This window comes from Adelges cooleyi, unplaced genomic scaffold (genome assembly GCF_023614345.1).
Source record: "Adelges cooleyi isolate 19-005CV unplaced genomic scaffold, UGA_ACOO_1.1 ACOO_flye_CR_arks_rails_tigmint_CR_PRNA_2, whole genome shotgun sequence".
Lineage (NCBI taxonomy): Eukaryota > Metazoa > Arthropoda > Insecta > Hemiptera > Adelgidae > Adelges > Adelges cooleyi.
The window spans coordinates 8,534,499-8,555,953 of NW_026095860.1; the positions used below are offsets into that span (position 1 = coordinate 8,534,499).

Sequence of the window (21,455 nt, forward strand, 5' to 3'; positions counted from 1 at the left end):
CGAGCCACTCATTTCGACAAAATATTATGCATTAGCACCGTATGTCCCCTCGGATGGTCCGGCATCTGTTCAGAGTTCCCAAGCAATGTATTTTTCCCTATAGGACGTCTGTTGTGCAACACTTGTAATCAATCAGAATACAATATTCATGACTAGCGTCATGATGAAATTTACTTCCATCGAACGGTTTTCTATCCGTTTATGTATTCGTTTTATTTGTAAGAACTCATAACTCTGTTTACTATCGACAAGTACCGATAACCTAAATTAAAAGCAAACTGTAATGCAAGGCTCGTCAAGCTTTAAAGCGAAAGTAAAACGTCAGTCGGTTAGTCGGCCGGTTGCCATGAAAACAAATAAAAGTTAGATTGGTTAACATTTTTTTTCCTTCTAAATTTTAATTTTATTCCAATCTATTCTAACATTTGTCTGAAAACTGTTAGTTTGTTTTTTAAATAAAACATTTTTGTCTTTTAAATTTTAACTTTTTCGGTAACCTACTTTACGATTGATTTTATGGTCGATTAAAAGGCAATTGGGAAAAAAATGCACATAAATTAATATTAGAAATGCACAGTTTTAGAGTTTGTTTTAAAATGTATTACATTTAAAATTGTACAGGACTTTGTGTGTTTTTAATAATTTATTACTCTCGAAGTTACAAATAAAATATTTTTCAAGAGCGGAGGAGTTCTGAATAGATTCTTAGTTTCAATAAGTTTATCAAATTTAAGTGTCAGTAATATTATCATCACATATTATACTTATTGTGCTAAACTGTACAGATTGTGTATTTTCTAAATAAAAAAATTAAATAAATTTAAAAAAAAAAAGTTTTAAGAAGTACTATTCTACGTAGTTTAATTGTCAAAAATATAAGTGTTACGTTTTGTACATTACATTAATTTGTTTTATGAAAATTTGTTGTTTTTGTCAAATATATTCTCTAATATTTTCTCATAGTATGCATACTAATAATTAAAAAAAATTATTTAACATAAAATAATTTTATCGATGACATTTTAATTTTTATCGTTTTATTTAATGTGCTGTATAACTATTATCATAAAGTAATTTACTAGTAAAATAAATTACTAATAAAATTGTTTTAAGTGTTAAAAAATACAAATCATCCTAATGTAAATAAAACATTTATTTGGTCCGTCGTTACATCGTTGTGTATAGTGTTCTGTGTTGATAATATATGTTAAATAAAAAAAACCAAATAAGTGTGAAAAATATTGACAACAGCTATAATGCAAATTTTGGTTAGCAGTAGGTGTACTATAAAAAAGTTAAACGTCACAACTTAAAAAATAAAATGAAACTGGAATGATGTCAAAAGAATTTTATAGATTTCCAACCACACAATATAGCACTCATGACACGCTAATACTCATATTAGTTTTACACATCAATGAATTCCCAACTTTTCTGAAAATGTAAATAAGCACTGACCCAATTTTATTATTGGCTTACGTGTATAATGTTATGCAAATTTGATTTGTAGAAAAAAGTTGGAATTGATAAAAAAAATATTAACAATATGGACTAGGTTATACTTTGTCCTGGAAAAAAAATAACTCTTCCTAGCGTAAAAAATATAAATTGTTCTTTAACGAGGTTGTTTTCTGAGATTCGCAAAATGTGAACCTTTGCATAAATCTATAAAAAAAATTACATAAACGAACAATTTTTAATTTTTTTTTATACAGCGTTACTTAGAAAAAAAAATAATCTTCAAGCTATGATATAAGTAGGTACGAACAGGGCTCTAAATAGGTTATATTTATCTTATACAGTGTCACATATATAATATGAGCATTTTATTAGCATTTCGAGTCATATATTTCTTATTACATCCACTATGTTCGAAATAGTCGATCTCTCTGAAACTGTTTTGGTGTTAAGGTAGTTGGGGAAAAAAATCCCCAATATAATACCGAAAAATACTATAGCAAGTATGTAGTTGTAATGATATACATATATCAACACAATAACAATCAACTTTAATGTTTTCGTTTTTTCTCTTAAAGTTGTAATTGACTTGCTCGCAGGCGACTGTAACAATTTTTGTTCTAATTGTATCTAGCTAGCGACATGTGTTGGCGTTATAAAATTACATAATATTTTAATGTTACGATCCACGAAAATGGCTAAAACCGAACTCGTATGACCTAAGTACGTCGTCGAGAAGTAAAAAAAAATAAAATAATATACCGGTCGAATGTAATTTACTCGTGACCCGTTTTTTACCTGTAGTGGTTCAATTTTAAAAGAAAAAAAAACTATTATTCACTGCTTACGCCTGGACAGCGAATTGAACGAAGTCGCCACTAATTTAATACTCTCAAATTGGATTTTCTACTCTAAAACTTGATTTACGTTTTGTTTTTATGCCTTATATTGCTTTTGCGGTATAAGTTTTAACAAATTATCTGAAATTTAAATGTTTCATGTTGTTCAAAGTAATTTGAGAATTCATTTTGTACGTAGGTACATTTATAACCATTTGGCATTAATGGCATAAACGACGATCATTTAATGCTTACTGTTGGACTTAGGTAAAAAGGTAAATCACAATTAAATATGTATAATGTAAAATTGATTCACTTAAGTTTTATGTGAAACCTAAAGTACACGAATAATTGTTGTGCTGGTATAGTCATCAGCGTATTGTGGACAATCCCAGTTGTATATTTATTTATGTCAATTTCTAATCAATTATAACACTTTCATACATATAAGTAACTAGTCATAAAAAATCTATATACTTTCTTTAGAGCTATCATAAGAATAGACGAAATCGAAGAGAAGCATGCATAAAAAATATAGGGGTGCGCTATATCATACATCATATGTTTAATGTATACGTTCAAGAAGCCATACACATAATAAAAAAAAAACTCATTTTAGGGTAATGATAAATGAACGAAAATTTGATATGCTACAGTTTGCTGATCATATGACAATAGTAGCTGAAAAAGAAGAAGACTTACAAAACATGTAAGGAAATAGGAACAATGGAAGAAACGATGATTAACGAACTAATTATGAAAAAAAACACAAAAAAGATTCAAGTTCTTGTAGAAATATTAACCACGTAGTAGGAGTAATTATACTAGGACAGTATCTTTTGCTTCTAGACTAATAGCTATTTCCGTTCCCCTTAACTCTTAAGTTGACAAATGTTTTTACTTACGCTTGAAGCTAATAACATGAACAGTTTAATTGACTATGAAATCAATCGTAAAGTAGGTTGCCGAAAAAATTTAATAATTTTTCAGGCAAATAATAGATTGGGATAAAATTAATATTATAATAAATACATTTTATCCAATCTAATTTTCATTTGTCTTCACGGTAAACTGACAGTACTAAGTATTTATTACTTCCAGATTTTTATTTAATTTCACTTAATTTTTTTATATTTAATTAATTTTTAACTAGATCACTGTGGTGTTATGATTTCTTTTCTAATCTACTCCTAGAACCATAAATGTATTACTAGAATATATATATATATATATATATATATATAAGTTTAAGAGCTTTTCGATTTTTTATGGTTTCTACCAAGAAATCTAGTTATTATAGTTACAGACAGAGATGGGCAAAATTATTAATCCCGGATTACTGGATTATTTTTCAATTAATCCGTTGTTCCAATACATCGAAATTTAGGATTACAAATAATCCAATACGGATTACAATTATTCCATCATGGATTACAAGTAATCCAGTAATCCCAGATTACTTGGATTAAAAATAATCCGTTATTCCAATACATTAAAATTATGGATTACAAATAATCCAATACGGATTACAATTATTCCATCATGGATTACAAGTAATCCAGTAATCCCGGATTACTGGATTATTATTTAATTAATCCGTTATTCAAATTGCAGATTTATGGATTACAAATAATAATTAATTAGTATACTCTGCCCTAGTAGGTACTTTAACAAAGCTCAAGTTTATCTAGCTTAAACACATTTTATATAACAACACTTTTTTGTCAATTTGTTAAATGTTTTAAATAAACGATTTTGTTATTATTGTTTAATTTTATAATCTGAAAAATATGATATCATACCATAATCAAGTTAACATTTTACATTTAAAATTTTGAAATCTTTAGACTTCTGTATGCAGAAGAAAACGGCTCAGCGGTTTAGTTTTACTCCTAGTAAAAATAAAACACATTATTGTAAAAACAATACCTCCCAGCTCCGCATAAAAGAAAAAAATGATTTAAATACATTTTAACTTTAAAAAAATATTATTTAAGTACAATGTTTAGGATTACTGGAATGAAAAAAAAACAGTAATCTTTAAGTTTGGGTTATTGGAATAAAACAAAAATCCTAAATTAATAATGTAATCCGTAATCCGTATACTAGGGATTACTGGATTAATAAAGAAATCCGTAATCCGAAACTCGGGGTTACTGAAATAAAATAATCCAAACTTTTTTAATTCTGGATTAATAATGTAATCCGTAATCCGTATACTAGGGATTATTTGATTAATAATGTAATCCGTAATCCGTTAACTAAGGATTACTGGATTAAATTTAATCCTTAATCCAAAAATGTAGGATTACTGAAATAAATGTAATCCAGTTTTTTTATTAATCGTGGATTACGAGTAATCCGTAATCCGTCTGTAATCGATTACGGACTGTAATCCATTTTGCTCATCTCTGGTTACGGACATAAGACATTCAATTGTCTAATGCGGGCTGACAAAGAAAACTACTCAGGCGAATAGGGACCTATTAATGCTTATCATGGTTATATATACGAGTATATAAACTTTAAAAACGAGACTTGTTATTTTGTAATATGGATTTAAAACACCGCAATGTCGTAAAGACGTTTTAAATAAATTGGTAATTTTACAGTTACGCGGCAGTCATATACCCACTTCTATAATGTACTATTACATTATTTATTATAACGTACATTATATTATGTGCTTTAAAAAAGAATCGTTTTTCTTTTGCTTGTATCATTTTTTTTTTACTTTTACAGAGGTAAAACCAAAATGAAATGTATGGTATGCGTTATGAGTTTATGACTTATGAGCTACATATTTATAAATATGTATGTATGTATATAAATAGAGTCTTGCGTGAACTGCTAATAAATATAAATAAGATTCGACATAAAATCATCACTCATGAGTCATGGATAAGGCGTACATTTTTCTCGACCCATGATAGGTTATACCGTCACTCTAGTCTAAGTACGAGCACGTATAATCCATCTTTAATAGCCACTATTATAATGTTCAATGATAAATATTTGGTCGTTTTCAATCGATTTCTCCATCGCATCGGTGGTCATTTATTTATTAGCGGCGTCTGATATGCATCTCCATTTTAAATTCAACACCCCTTGCCCTATTAAGTACCCTGTACCTATAATGTTAATGGTTTGTCATCTTTACTGAACAGGTTGTATGAAGAAATAGTTTCAGTCGTTCAAAGGTAAGTCCTGCACAAAAACAAATTTTTAAATACCTACATTGTAAAACAATACATTTTTCAGCTCAAAATCCAAGTTAAACCTTTCATTGTAAAACGTATTTCGGTTTTTCGTATTAAAAAATAGGTGTCATTGTGATGCAGGTTTTTATTAATTCATTTTTTACATTTAAACCATGAAAAAAGAAACTCAATGGCAATATATTATGTACTTCTTATACTCTATTATTAGAAAATTCTAACCTTGTACAACTTTGTAGACTTCGCTTATTGTTCTGCATTATTTCTTGTTCTCATTGATTAACCACAAACATAATTTTTCTCATTTTTATAGAAATATGCTAAAAAAAAAAATACAAAAATATTTTCCTCGGAATAAAATAGCATTTTTCTAAATTATATTTTTTAATTTTTACGACCACTATTATTGTATATAATTTGTATGGCGTATGTTTGAACTACTACTTTAAACATTTGTAGATTGTAATACGTTAATTTCCAAAGTAAGAAATCAAATTAAAACCCCAACCAAGTTTAAAACAAGTGCCCGGTTCAATCAGTGGTAATTGGTATTTAACTGTCAGTTACAAAATACAAGATCACTAGAAAAAACTGTTTATCCATATTCATAAACACAATAACCTAGAAATCTATCTAGAAATAAGATCACAATCAAAAAATAAAAAAACAATCACATGATTAAAAATTATGCATGTTAAGGTGAATAAATGAACTGTCAGAAATCATTAATCTAGATAATATAACATTAATTGATGAAAAAAAAAATATCTGAAACATTTTAGTAAAAATATTTTCAGGGTCTGAACTCTCAGGATGATTACAAAAAACTTCTATTAAATAATATTTAATAAAAAATAACTACAGAATTTTTTAAACCAAAATGTTACAACCCAAACTAAAAACTGTCGTAACAGTAGTATACTCACCGCATGTTAAAAGCGCGACCAGCAAAGCAACCAACATTTGTAAACTGGCTGCTTATTGGTTTATAAAACATATTGCCACTAAACGATAGGGTACGACTATGGCGAGGTTTTGGGGTGGTACCTGTAAACTAGTTACACTCTTAACGCACAGCGAGTATAGATACAATTATATTATCTTCTCAATAAATGATGACATTTTTATTTCTCTAAGAGTTTTTCAAAACTATGCATGTATTTGATGATAAGGATATTATTTTGAGTTATCTACAAAACTTAATAAAAAGTTATAAATAATAAATTGCACAATATGTATCAATATAAAAATATAATTATCATACAAATAACATTGCTTTTGATTATAATTCACATATACGAAATAATTTATCAAAAACATTCAACAACGTTTTATCGATAACTTTACCATAAAACAGAATAAATATATATATATATGTGTGTAATGTTTTGTTCAATTATAACTTAATATCTTATCATAATTTATATTTTATCTATTTTTAATAGTTTCTACATTTTTAGAAACAATTTTTTTTAAAAAAACAGAACTCAAATTTAACTACAAAGGCACTTAAATAACAACAAAAAAAATACCTAGAACGCCTAATTGTTAAAAATAATATTAGGAGAACCAAATGGAATGTTCTGTGTAAAAAAAAAAAATCAAGTTATAAATTTGTAAAATAATAATCATTTACAAATAATGAAACATCTATACAAAATTTGCAGTCAATTTGTTTGTGTTTTGATTGTATCTGATGAACATCACTATAATTAATGTTCATGTAGAGATTTTTGTCAATTTGGACTTGACAACTTTCGAGTGTCAATAGCGAAATGGTGTCCATGTACCAGAATGCTCATCTCGTCTATAGTACAATGGACGATTATCTCTGAACACGGTGACGGCTGGGAACGGATGATCCTGTACATACTTCAAGGAAGCTCGTATCTAAACGCAAACCACAGTTAAGTGACACATCACCACAACCTAGTATTAGGGTTAAAATAAACACTAAAACTATACTAACTGCCATGACCGTATGGGGGGGTTCCACGTCAGGAGTGGTAGAGAGCGCTTGTAAAATAAATTCATCAGACTGTTGAAGCCACAAGTCGACGCTGCGCATGGGCTCATAGTTGAACGGTCCGATCCTCAAAAGACCCAAACTGCAGTCGTATACATCCAAAACCTAAATAAAAGTTCAATTTTAAAGAACAATGTAAGACACTATAAAAATCACTTACACAATCACTTACAGGTTGGAGGCCCGTGAAAAGTCTAGCAAGTCTTAACGGTTGTTCTGGACCTTTATCCGGAAAATTAGCAGGGAAAACTTCACCGCTTTTAACCATAACGCCTGCACAAAGAAAAAATCAAATAAAATATTCGGTTTACAATGACGTTTTAGCATATTTTTTTAAAATGTATTACCAGCGCCATAAAGCAGAGGCCAGTGTACGTTATTTCGCATTATGGTGTTCAGTTCGCCAACACAAGCGAGCACTAGTTCGATCTCGGCTTGTTGTTTGTGAACAGCAACTGTTGTGTGAGAGAAAGAAAAAAATTTACTTTTGTTTTTGTCATTGATTATTTTTTTTTTGTTTTACCCATCAGACTGTAGAACACTTGTTCACTATACCGCAGCTGGTGCGTGAATCCACCAATGAGGGACATTTCTAACCGACCATCCGGAAAACCAATAGACAGCTCTTGGATCCTGTGCACCATATTGACAACACACTCTTCAGTGCATGAACCATCCAAATGAGCAAAGCCCACGGCACCAGAACCTTATGAGTAGAAAAAAAAATTGTAATAATTATTATTCTTTTATAATAGTTAAGACTATTCTAATGGACTCACCAGTATGTCGGATTACAAGGATGATACAAGTGGTAACATCGTCCGAACCTATTATAGATACATTTTCTGCAAAGCAAAAAAAGAGAGGTTAGTTTAGTTATCAATTCAACACTAGTAAATCTTTTAGTCTAAAATTGAGCTAATACTCACTATCATGGGGTACGGTTACGGCCATTTCTCTCTGACATACGTACAGCAGGCCGATAGGCCCAATGACTTTTGTAGGTATGTTGAGTAACTGCGAGGCAGAATCGCGAAATACCGGATGATTTAGGTAAAGCGTCCTCGTGTCTGGTGGCGGTTCATCCTGGACGACTCCTTGCACAACCAACACCATCCTGTCAACAAGTACAAACCCAATACAACTAATTAACACTAATTGTTAAAACTAATAAGTGAAAAAAATGAATAAGAATAATTTAAAATGAAGTGATAATATTCAAAAGAGTAATGTGGTCTTCAAAAAAATTTTACAGGAGAGCAAAATGAAAATTATATTTTCAGTGTTCTTAACGGATGGATGTTATTTATTAGTTGTCTTCAATATACCATCCAAATTGTATAAAAAATTATAAAACAAAACACTGATAGCCGATAGGAAAAGATCTAATTGGTAAACATTATGAGATCAAAAACTTATTTTTTCATAAAAAATAACACGTACTACATTTTGACTTTTATAATTATAGGTATTACTTTACAGACCTTACAAAATACCAAACAGGTGTCACTGTTATTAGATCCTAATCACAAAACAGTATATCAAGAATCAATACAATCAGAAACTATTCTCCAGCTGGACAATAACATACGTTATCATTAGTTTTTTTTTTATTATTATATATCTGTGAAGTCGCGAATTCTATTTTACAGTACAATTTATTCTTGTCAAGTTATTACATTCGAATTTTAGTAGTACGATGTCCTATTTTTAGAACTATGTATATTTAGTCCCCTGAAATCACAGGGCATAATGCTATATTACAACTCAATTATTACATCTCCCTTCTTAATGTATCACTATTGGTGACCCTACATAATAGATGTCAAATTTCAGGTGCGTTTAATTCGATGATAAGTGATAACATAAATTTCACACATACCCCTCGGGTCCTGAGGTCCTTGACTAAAACATTGGTTAATCAGTAAATGGAAACTCGAAGATGTCACTGAACTTAAGTAATTGACGAAAAAGTTTAACAACTCGTCTATTTAAAATAAAAGTCATAAGTAGGCCTGATGTAGGTCTCTAAACCTATTATAATGACTCATAACGAAAGCAATAAAAAAATGTACATATACAATTGGCATGTGCGTGCTCGTGTACCTATTAATTTTACTGTTGCTCGTAGAAACTATTATCACAGAATAAATTTAATCAGAATGGGAAGCTATCAAAGAATGGGAAGCTAAACAAAAACGGCAGCCATTTTCTGCGTGGTCCAAAATAAATAAATTATATATAATTATATACTAGATATAGATATAATAATAAAAGAACAACCACTGAGGAAATATCGGAAGGTCATCCTATATTTGAGGTTAAATTATCAATGTTTCCAGTCTGATTTCATTTATTATGTGCTATTATCGACAAAACCTATAGCGGCGAAGGGACGTGTAATGTCGGAGCTCATCATAATCAGTGTCTGAGCGGTAAACAAATAAAAATGCGATTTTAAAAATAATAATACTATACAAAATATAAGGCAATTAAAGTAATAATACAGCCGACTAAAAAATTAAGTTCAATGAAATAATATGATAAATAACGATGATAGCGACATTGCAACATAAATTGCAGTGTATAACATCATAACGACTATAAAAATGCTTCTACCGAATTTGGCACCGCCACTCGTTTAAACTTCATTTTTTTTTCTAAATCGAGGACAGCTAATCGCACATTGACGGTCGTCTATGACGTGTAATTGTGATAACCCCAGTCCATCGCTAAAATCATTTTTTAATCATAATATACGTGACACTAGCATACGGTTTTAATTTACTGTAATAAAAATACCTATTTCCCCCGGCCTACAACGTATTAATTTAAATTCTTCTTTTTTTTGATAACATAAAATAACTATATACTTCTTTATAATGTCTTCTGGTATACACATAAATCAATACTACAGTATTAAAAACGATATTCGTTCTAAGAAGAACTGTTGGATAATGGATCGTCAGTAATGCATCCATAACAAATAATAATTATAATAATAAATAAATAAACAAAACCAGACAAGGCCGGATCGATCACCGATAACGAATTCCAAAGACTTTTTTGTTGGCTATGAAATGATCAAATTTTGTACACCGTTTCAACAATGGCTCGAAATCCATAAAAGGTCGGACGGTAAACTAATTCAATAAAAATGAAGTTACCTATTTAATGGGTCAATTCCTATGATGAGATTAAGCCATTGCCCGACTACATTTTTAAACATATCGACAATTATTCTATTTTCTACTTAATGACTGTTCGTTTAGTTAAACCGCCTGAATAATACATCAAAATGTCGGCGCCGCTGTAAGACTTGTTAAATCGATTATTTCTTACAAATAAAAATTATTTAGATTTTTTAATAATGAAGTTTATCTGTTTGTCTTGAGTTTAACCTTATTCTTATCGAACATGATGTAATAATACTTTTTAAAAATGGTTAAGTAACTCGAATAATTGTTTACCTATTTAATATTTTAATGTCAGCTGACGTTGAAATTAAATTGTGCAAGCTTAGATACATAAGTTAAAACCGACCAATAAACAACACCAGTCTACATATATAAGTAATAATGATACCTGTAGGTATTACTTGTACCTATTACAAACGTCTTATGTTTAACTAATACGGTAGTATGAGAAAATGCGTTAATTAAAAAAACAGCGTTATTGTATAACTTAAGTCTTAAGATATAAAATAATACATATGTTAATTGATAAAATTCAAAACGATAAAGGAGGTGGCAGACACACTGGTATTATTTTTTTTTCCGATTGAAAGACAACGCAATGACATTTTACACAGCTCGGCAGTTAAGACTGTAATTTTTTATAACAGACATAATAATTATTCATTGACCGTTATTCCTCATGAATTTATTAACACCTATTTTTGCCATAGATATTTTCCTTGACGAAGAAAACGAATAAAAATATGCAGTTTTTTATGACTGCTGATACGAATAATAAGCTACAATTTAAATATTTTATTCGAAGCAAACGTTTAAAACCATTTGGCAAAATAATTTATCCAATTGCTAGAAAATGTTACTGTCACAATGAGGCATTTGTTACTATGATAAGTTCATGTGGCTATATTCACGTGAAGCTCAACTATTGTAACATAATAATTAAAATAAAATTTAATTTCAAAAATCGTTAAAGTTGTTTTATTGGTATTTCCGGTATGCGTGGAGTAAGGAATTAATGTAGCAGTTTGATTGTGTTTCTTTCATAGCATAACAATAATAATCATTAACTTAAGCATGCGTACAATTAAAACAACAAAATTATTTGTTTTTAATTTAATAAGGACAAACCCATAGGTAATTTATTAACTGTAAGATACGGTTTAAAAAGGGGTACACAAATAAAGTTAAGACTACGCGCTGTATTTATTTCAGATAAGTTTACACCGTGATTTATTTAACGGATTTAGAATAAGTGACCAAGACGAGCAGCGATTGTAATTTTTTTTTAGTTTTATCGGGTTTTAAAGTTTGGTTTAGATGTTTTTTCTAGAACCACTTTTCAACGCGTAAACCATATAAGTTGTGTAGATAAAAATACATAGGTAACTCCTATGTACTCGTATTTGTGTTTAATAGTACCTTTATATCAGTAATTGATCAAAGGGTACGGGTTTTAAAAGTAAGACCGTCAACATTCGAACCTTTTAAAAATACCCTACTCATTATTAATTTAGCCGTAGGAAAGGATGTTGTTTTTAATTTATTCTGAAATATCCTTTGGAAAATGACTGCCTATAAACTAAATTGAAATATATCCGTTGTAATTTCAAAATTCCATAAACAAATTACCGAATTGTAATTGCTTTATCAAACCGTATGGAACTATATAAGTACTTGTTGTTTTGTTTTATTGCTTCATTTTTTTGTTAGTTCATGCATCTATACTTGATTTTTAATGGTTCGCAGTCAATTAACCTATCGTTCAATTGACCATACAATCAATCCACCTAACCAGTTACCTCATTTTATACGTCTAAATTATAAATACTGTTCTCACCATTTTGGCTAAACATTTAGGTTTTGTTTAACAACATTAAAATTATAGACTAAAATATACTTCATTTTTAAGTCGTAAGTACGGCCATAATCGACAATTACACTGCATTTCATATTAAAATAATTAACCCTGCTACCTATGTATGTTTCTTTTAAAACTCGTACTCTTTGATCAATTACTGATATAAAGGTACTATTAAATAAAGTAGTATTTACCTATGTATTTTTATCTACACAACTTATATGGTCTACGCGTTGAAAAGTGGTTCTAAAAAAAACATCTAAACCAAACTTTAAAACCCGATAAAACTAAAAAAAAATTACAATCGCTGCTCGTCTTGGTCACTTATTCCAAATCCGTTAAATAAATCACGGTGTAAACTTATCTGAAATAAACACAGCGCGTAGTCTTAACTTTAAAAGTCACCGCGTGCAGATAACAAAATAAGAATGATTGGTTGGTATTAGGTGACAAAACCCGTTTAGATATAAAATTCGATTTGACAGCGGTCATAGATTTGAAAGCAAGAAAAAACTAAAAAAAAGGTGTTTATATATTCAAAGGAAGGAACGTTAAATATATTGAAGGGTTATGCTTGTACAATGAAATTTTAAAAGTTCAGGAAAAAATAAATTTTAAAAAACTACTCGCTTGCCGTCGTTTTTTAATAATTTTTTAATTTATTATTGTTCTTCGATAGCTGTTTTAAGTTAAACTATGTAAAATTATTATTGAGGGTGACGTTTTTCTTCGTTTTGCGAGTCTCGCACGTTCTCGACGATACTTACAAATACCTTTAAGTACGATCTTCTCCTCCTCCACCCACTTATGGTCACCAAGCACAACCGTAAACAATCAACATATTTTCTCCCTAGCACACGAGCTGGGCACAGAACACCGTCTAGGATTCGCGTGCAACGACACGAGGAGAATGTCTTAAGAGCCGTCTTTGTATACTGCACACAAACCGGTTGTGTGTGGCTTACCATCGCCGACCTCTATCCACCCGCACACACGGATCTTTATTTTATTATTATTAGAAAGTACCGTTGTGTTCTGTGTATATTTTTTTCCCTATAATCTTTTCTCCCGAGCTCGAGAAGTCTATGGTGAGTGTGTGTACATGACGATAACCTGTTGGTAGTATACGACACAGACCTGAAAGAGGACAGAATAAGGTACATATGGAAATAGAGATAAACTGCGGCCGAGAAAATGTAGTACTTAAAGAACGTCGTCGGACCGTCGTAGAAAAACGAATTAAAACGCACCCATAGGACAACTCACAATCATATTAAACCAATGTTGAATATAACTCGGGATTTCCTTAAAAAAAGCCCTACTCGGTTGAGTTTTTAATTATGTGCATAACCCCAATAAAATCTATTGTTTGGTAAATCAAACATTAGCTGGGCTTAAATAAAAAAACTAGCTCGTTTTTTTTTGGCAACTCTCAGTTTGCTCTACAACACATAATATAATATCTTTCGTCGACGTCTTTTTAAAGTTAGGTCATCATATAAATATTCAAATCATATAACAGTATAGTGTAATATTGATTATAAGATTAAATTAAAAATGTATGCACTAACCTGTTTTCTATACACCTTATTTATTAAACATTTGATGAGCCCTTGTTGCAAAGCGATCACATAAACGCTCAGAAGTTACACTATACTAAAAAGTAAAAACATAGACAGGCGTTTTTATCTTTCAGCGCGCAGCCAGTGTAGTGGGGTGAGAGCTTAAAGGTAGATATTTTAGTGAATAAAACATTTACATCGCCTAAATCATCTCAGGTGATACCTACATTAAAATATTGAATATCCAAAACTTTTCCCAAAATTAATTAATTAACAAATATGGTGAAGCTAAAACCGTTAAGATACTTTTAAGGCGTTTCAAGCGAGTCTAAATCGAAACTGGTCGGAATTTTGCAGAAATATAATAATTACTTATATAGGCATCGTTTAATTGGCATCCCAAAGCGTTGTGTGTATCGTTTAGGTTTTAATATTAATATTTTTTTTACGAACGTTCAACCGCAAGACCGAATGAAAGAGATGAAAAGATAACGGTTTCGGTACACGAACAGTGTTGAATAAAATGATAATATAAATTAGTAATTACGCGTAATAATGGAATATAAGGTACATGGGAAACCAATTTAAAACTCCATTAAAAAAAATATTTAAAACATTAATGATACTTAACACCAGAAAAAAGTATTTTTAGTGCCCGTTTTTATGGTCTACTGAGATTTAAATCAATGTATTATTATAATTTACTTGCTTTCATCCGGTATTATAGTTCATATTTTTAATGAAATTTGTAGAATATAATATAACACTTTATTACTTATAAAAAGCACTGCTACAGTACAGTTTTCTTAAACGGGTAATTCACGTATCTCTTGCTCATAGAGTCGTACACTTGTACTGAAACAGTGTACTATTAGGACCGTGCGTTAATGTGCTGTCTGTATGCGGATTACCGATACCAAAAAATCATAATCGTTCAATATTTTTATTTAAATAAACGCCAAGAGGGTTCATTTTATATTATTATACTATTTTCCACGTCTGCTCGGTGTCTTATATCTAGCAGACTTGGAATTTGAAAGTGTAATTTATTGACAAGCAGATCAGTATCGTGCACTCGCACCTGCATCTACATACATACGTTTTTTATGTTAGGTTTTACAAAAACTGGAATTTCACAATTTACATTCAACCGCCGACGACCGGTCATTGGTACAATACAACACAAGCCCAACAAAAGCGTACATACATACGCACGCGCAACTAAATGGTAAAATCCTTTGTGCCAATAATATAGATAAAGAAATATATCGTTTAATGTATGCATATTTTATTAACAGAATACCTCCTGTGGTAAAGCGTACACGCGAGAAATGTAATGCGGAACTTGGAACGGGATTGCAACCTAAAGCTGATGGTCGTGCTCTCTTTACACCTTACTTCGGACGATGCCGAGGAATGCCGACAAAATGTATTTTACTGGTGTAACGTGCCTACTTGTGCTACTATTATACCTGAGCCCATTACAGTGGTTTAAGTAGAATATTTAAAAAAAAAACTCGTATACGTCTGTATGGTCGACGACTTGGACATGCGGGTTCTTGGGTTGCAATAAAAAAAAAAATTTAATCCTGGATAATATTTCTATAAAACTATTATGCACCGTAATCTAACGTTCTAGAGTCTAGACCCTGTTCTCCTTATCTAGATTTGAATTAGAAATATCGAAATCCCTTTGGTGTGAGTTATCGCGGGTACACGCGATAATAACGGCACTACCGTTGAAACGTGATATTTCTCAGATATTAATTGATATATATTTTTTTAATACTTTTGTGTATTATGTAACACAACACGTACAGACGGCCATCCAATAGTAGCGAAGAAGAAAGAGAAAAAACAAAAAACTGGACGTTAACCCCAACTATAATAGATATAGCGTTTCCCCTTGCCGCCCTACCAGCATAATTATAAGTACTAACACTACACGAGGCAACGGGTGCAATGCAATCATCATCGCCGCCGTGATATTAGTAAGTCAAAGTGTATTGCTGTGTCCGCCTCTGTCTCTTGTGCTATCTATCATAACAGAATCCGTTAAACGATGACGTTATTATTTAAAGAAGAAATGTTAGAAACGTATCCTGTGTCCGGACCTGTATGAGGCTATTTTTTTATTTTTTTTAACGCCCGTATACAGAATACTAACAAATATCAAATTACTTGACTTCATTTTAGATTTTTTTATAGTCTTATACGCTACTCAACATTAAATTATACACGTGGCCAAGAAATGTATTTATTAGATTTTACTAAAAAAAAAATAAGTTGGCTTGACCCAAACGTTATACCTAGACTGAACAGGCAATTTACAATATTACTAATAATAACCGTTCAATCATAGAAATGCGACCTTAATGAATTTGTTTACGGTTTGAAAAAAATCAAACTTCCAAAGGCTTTACACATTTTGGCAGAAACATGCGAGTTCGAAGAACAAATATATGGGTCTATGTGCATAACAAATATGAATATTATAAATAAAAATGTCGACATACCGCTTGTTGACGTCAACCCAGATTTGTGTAAACGACAACCGTCTACTCAATTCTTTGACTTCTCACCCCAGAAAATATAGACATTACATACTTCGTTTATAAGTGTATTTTTAAGATTTAAATTCAAAATTATTGTGAAAAAAACTAGCTTTTGGTTTTTTTCTTCTTAGTTTTTAAGTGATTCAAAACACTTCTTAATTGTGTTAAAAACATATTTTATATAAACTAAAATTGAGAAAATAAATGTGTTTCTTAGTATAGGAACTTACTTCAAACTTAAAACAAGAGCTGAACTTAGTTTTTATAAGATGGACGTCGTGAGCACCAACAAATTATTTATTTACCCTATTCCAAACACTGAATAATAGACACACTTAACTCTAAGCGTTGGCCATTTAACCTAACCCGGCTCGTCCTGTTAGACCATGACAACTTTCCTGATCTTAGGGGAGGGGCGGTCAGACAGATGGATCCAAGTTGAATAAAACATCTTTTTTTTCAAAACGCGCCATAACTTTTCGAGCTGACTCAAATTATCAAATCCGTTGGTAACAATTTTTCGAGGGATCATAATACGACGCGAAGAGAGAATTCCAAAGCGATTTCCATTACACCGCCATCATCTCCTTTAACCAGCACAAGTCCTTATGGGATTACGGGCCAACAGATAAGACCTCCCGCGGTTCAGTAATCGTTCGTGGCCGTGTCCGGGGTTATCACACGCCGTTCTCGGCGAAGATAAACAACGGCGAGCACACCACACCGGTTCGGTTAATCAATCAACTGGCCGCCTCGCCAAGACTATAACTAACACCAGCACATATCCATACACATGCTAAACAGTCGACCATTTATCACTACGTGTCTGTCATCCACGGCCGGTCGTTTTCGAACGGTACACAAAGCGACGAGACGACCGACGGAATACCAAAAACGATCAGATCAGACAAGACCGTTTGTCGTTTGCTTAAGTCCAAACCGTCGAGTGCATAATAGTCTTAATTGTATACTCGAGTTGTTATTATAACCGTAAGTAGACCGACAACGTTAGAAAGATAAGACTCCTAGAGTACCTAATGTCGCGGATTTCCAAATTTTTAAATTCCACCACTCTTCAATCAGAGTTGGAAATAAGAAGCACAAAAAAACCTGTGGGTAACTTGGCTACCACGTACTTATATATATTTTTTTCGTGTAGAATGTAAATAGCTAAGTGTCGACTATAAATGAGGCATTTCGTTAATTTTAAATTCAATTGATTTTAGTTGAACCATAACCCATATATCCGAAGAACCGCACAAACATTATAGGCCACAAAATTTGTATAAGGAGTATGTAAGGACATAAATTATAATCTACCTCTTTTTCGCAAATTTATGTAATTCCTAAGTTGTTTCTCCACAGTGTTTGACCCAAAATAACATCCGACTAACTAGTCCATTTTCTTATAATTTTGTATCCACCCAGAGAAATATATATTCCCGACTCCCTGACAAACCTCCATAATATCTATTCTATCGTGAATGTGATACAAAACACATTCAAATTTGCCTAGTTAAGTCTAGTAGCTAGTTGTAGCATTGACATTGCTATCAAAAGTTCTAATTTTGCCTTTGGCGGTTCTTTCTCTCACACAATCAAATAGAAACTCAACTTTATCCACGAGTCTCAAAACTTACAACCAACTGTACTTCTGACTCGGCTAAATCGAAAATCCTGTCTGGTACGATAGTGCAGATAACAAGAAAAGTCTAAAAAATTAAAGACATTGTAGAAAACGTGTATTTAACTTTTTAGGAATTCTACATTCCAGCAAACATGTAATTTTAGTTAATGCATTCAGTTTTTGAGACAAAAACAATCATCCAATATAGCAAGTCTTTAGTAAGTATTTTGATTCACATCCAAAATCGTGTTGACAAGGTAAAGAAAACACAGATAAAGAAAAACAAATAAAATGATTTTTTTTTTTTAATAAAAGCAATTATTAGTATAAAATGTACTTATTAATGAAATATAGTATGTTGAAAACATTATATATAGCGAGTAGATAATATTCATCCTACGTGATATAGATAAACTAGTGTGTTTAATGTGTATTTACATTCTACAAGACGAACCTGCAATTGATAATTATTGAAACAAATAATAAACAGCACTATAATATTTGTGTTATTATTATGTTATTCTCATTATTTATCGTCTTCTCATAATGCTACCACAATCTACGCTGCGCTTTATTGCATTCAAGGTTTCCAATTTTAAAAACATTACCAACTTTCTACTTTTTAAAAAAGTAATAATGGTAAAATTGTGTTACTTTCATAACTTTTATTGTTTTGCATTTATATAATTTATGAGAGAAACTTGAGATTTGCTTTAGTTCTAATTGTCTAGTTTAAAATGTAAAACTAAATAATACTAGGTAAAATTTTATTAAGATGCCCAAAAAAAATAATTTTAGTACCTGACAAAGAAGAATTGACGTAATTTCAAACTAAAATACGACCACTCAGATTATCCAGCTATAATATGTAAAAGTAATCAATTGAAACAACTTAAAAACATTTCATCATTGTTGACTTAATAGCTACCTAATAAAAAATTAACATTAAAGATCACCTTGCTATATCGATAAACAAGGTATTAGTGTTGTTTATTTAACTATAAACATGTGTAATATGCCTTATTCACAGTACATAACAAAAATAATGATAGTATATTGCGGTTAATGTCCATTACTAAATTATTTTAATAATTTAGATTATTAGTATATAAATAAAATAATTATATATGTTCTATACATAATTATATATAATTTAATTATTTATAAAAGTTTATCACTAGAAACAAGAAAATATTATTATGAACTTTTGACAAAAATAAAAAAATATTTTACTCTTACCTGAACTCTTATAACAAAAAGATGTCTATTTTCTGGATACAGTTTGGTAACTGAATAATTTGTAGGAACCCTCTTAGCTCCATTCTAAAAAAAAAAAAGGAAAGAACATTTAAATTACAACAGTATAAAAATAATGTTTATTTTATGTACCAAAAAAAGACAATAAAAAATTTGTTAAAAAATGAAATGCAGGTCTTTCTCAATGATAAAAAGTTAACCCAACACAGCTCTGATAACTAACATCTATTTAATTTATATTCTTCTACGGTAAATAATATTTTTACACAATTAATAGACATTAGAAAACTATAGTATAGGTTATTATCATAAAACTTTACAGTTTTCATTTACCTATTTAACATTTACAAGAATACAATATCCCGATTCAACTATTTTATTAAAGAAAATGATAAATTTCAAAACTGTTTACTAATGACTATATAGAATAAGAAAAAAATATGTTTTAACTTAAAACAAATGCATTGTTCTTTACATAGTTAAAATTGATAATATTCAACAGTATGTTTAGCATACAATACATTTTTTTAGCATACCCTCTTAACCATAATGGTAATTTAATTTAATTAAAACATATGTAACACATGAATTTGATTATATGAATATAATTAAATAAAATATTAAAAGTAGCTCCCTAAAAATTACACAATAATATGACAAACATATGTGAATTTAATGCATACTAAAATATTATAATAACTTATTTAGTTATCTATGTCTGTTACTGTAAAACCACTATATTTAAAGAACACATAGTGCTTATATTTCAATACAATACGTAATAAAAAATATACGTATAGAATAGAGACATGATAAGGTAGCTGGGAATTGGATTATTAAGTAGCAAAATAAATTATTAATTAAGCCGATCGTGATCAGACTAGCAGGTGTTTTCATTATTGGACACCTGTTCATGTACATTGAATTATAATATAACAAATGTTATCTCTATATTGATACCTAAATAAAATTAATACATTATAACAATACTTAACCCTCGCAGTACAGTGAACAATATTGTTATTTATTGTTGTTCAAGTTTATAGAGTACAAGTAACGTGGTTAATTATGTTATTGAAGTCAATGTATTAAAACCAATAAAAATGTTATTTATTTTATAAACGTACTTACGAATAAAATAAGCATTTATTAAATGACTCCAATAGTCAATTATCCATATCAGTTACGTTCAGTATTTCCCTTAAATTATAATATTTAAATGTACCTATTAAAACAATAACAAAAAGATAATATTAAAAAAATATATATACAATCAGTCGGATTTGCCAAATTAAATTTGAAATACAAACAGAAATGGAAAGCCGAGGTGTATATAAAGCTAGACAGACATGAAACAATTTTTAATTAATTACTTACCCTGCTATTTGTATTGAAAATACTTGTTTGTTTTTTAATTAAAATTACTAAACAGGAACAATATTTTATTTTACATTTGACGAAGGCGAATCGACGTCAACTCCACCTCACTATATCTAACAGTCTGATAATGCTCAATGCTTAATTTTGTAAATACACCGAGCTGCTAGAGATTGCCACCACAGTGTTGCCAACACGAGGGTCACGCGAGGAATTCCCATTCCCTTTACACTATTACAATATGAATAATATATTTTTATTAGTACCTGGTACCACTATTATTATAATTGGCAAATTACCGTAATCATATTAGATGTTTGATTTATTATTCAATAATAAAACAAGATAAAATATAGGTAGTACATTTAAAAACACTATTCGTGACTTAACATTTTCATTAATTAGTACCTACTACCTACCTAGTAACTTAGGTATCAATAGTAGGTACCTAAAAGATGACAATTACATTTAAAAATTGTTG

At 30.2% G+C, this 21,455-nt stretch overlaps 1 protein-coding gene across 4 annotated transcripts; it reads right to left on the reverse strand.

Moving 5' to 3' along the window:
• Positions 1 to 6,881: 6,881 nt before the first annotated feature.
• On the reverse strand, positions 6,882 to 21,102 carry LOC126833445 (protein N-terminal asparagine amidohydrolase). Of its 4 annotated transcripts, none has more exons than XM_050564789.1 (10): positions 20,975 to 21,102; positions 20,725 to 20,822; positions 19,580 to 19,663; positions 8,471 to 8,658; positions 8,321 to 8,386; positions 8,065 to 8,247; positions 7,889 to 7,996; positions 7,714 to 7,814; positions 7,485 to 7,646; positions 6,882 to 7,405 (listed from the first exon to the last, which is right to left on the reverse strand). In XM_050564789.1, the coding sequence occupies exons 4-10, from the start codon at positions 8,655 to 8,657 to the stop codon at positions 7,280 to 7,282; spliced, it is 933 nt and encodes a 310-aa protein (XP_050420746.1). In that variant the 5' UTR covers position 8,658; positions 19,580 to 19,663; positions 20,725 to 20,822; positions 20,975 to 21,102; the 3' UTR covers positions 6,882 to 7,279. The 4 variants fall into 4 exon arrangements, with proteins under 4 accessions (XP_050420746.1, XP_050420748.1, XP_050420747.1 ...); XM_050564788.1 differs by having other exon boundaries at positions 6,883 to 7,405; positions 20,729 to 20,822; XM_050564791.1 differs by lacking the exons at positions 19,580 to 19,663; positions 20,725 to 20,822; positions 20,975 to 21,102 and adding an exon at positions 13,370 to 13,502.
• Between the last annotated feature and the right edge of the window lie 353 nt (positions 21,103 to 21,455).

What these genes read in the sequence shown, in the direction of transcription:
- LOC126833445 (XM_050564789.1), bottom strand. Translation starts at nt 8,657, where the DNA reads ATGGTGTTGGTTGTGCAAGGAGTCGTCCAGGATGAACCGCCACCAGAC. An exon ending in CGTAACCGTACCCCATGATA is followed by an intron (nt 8,387 to 8,470) that starts GTGAGTATTAGC and finishes TTTGCTTTGCAG; the next exon opens with AAAATGTATCTATAATAGGT. An exon ending in CCCCCCATACGGTCATGGCA is followed by an intron (nt 7,406 to 7,484) that starts GTTAGTATAGTT and finishes GTTTGCGTTTAG; the next exon opens with ATACGAGCTTCCTTGAAGTA.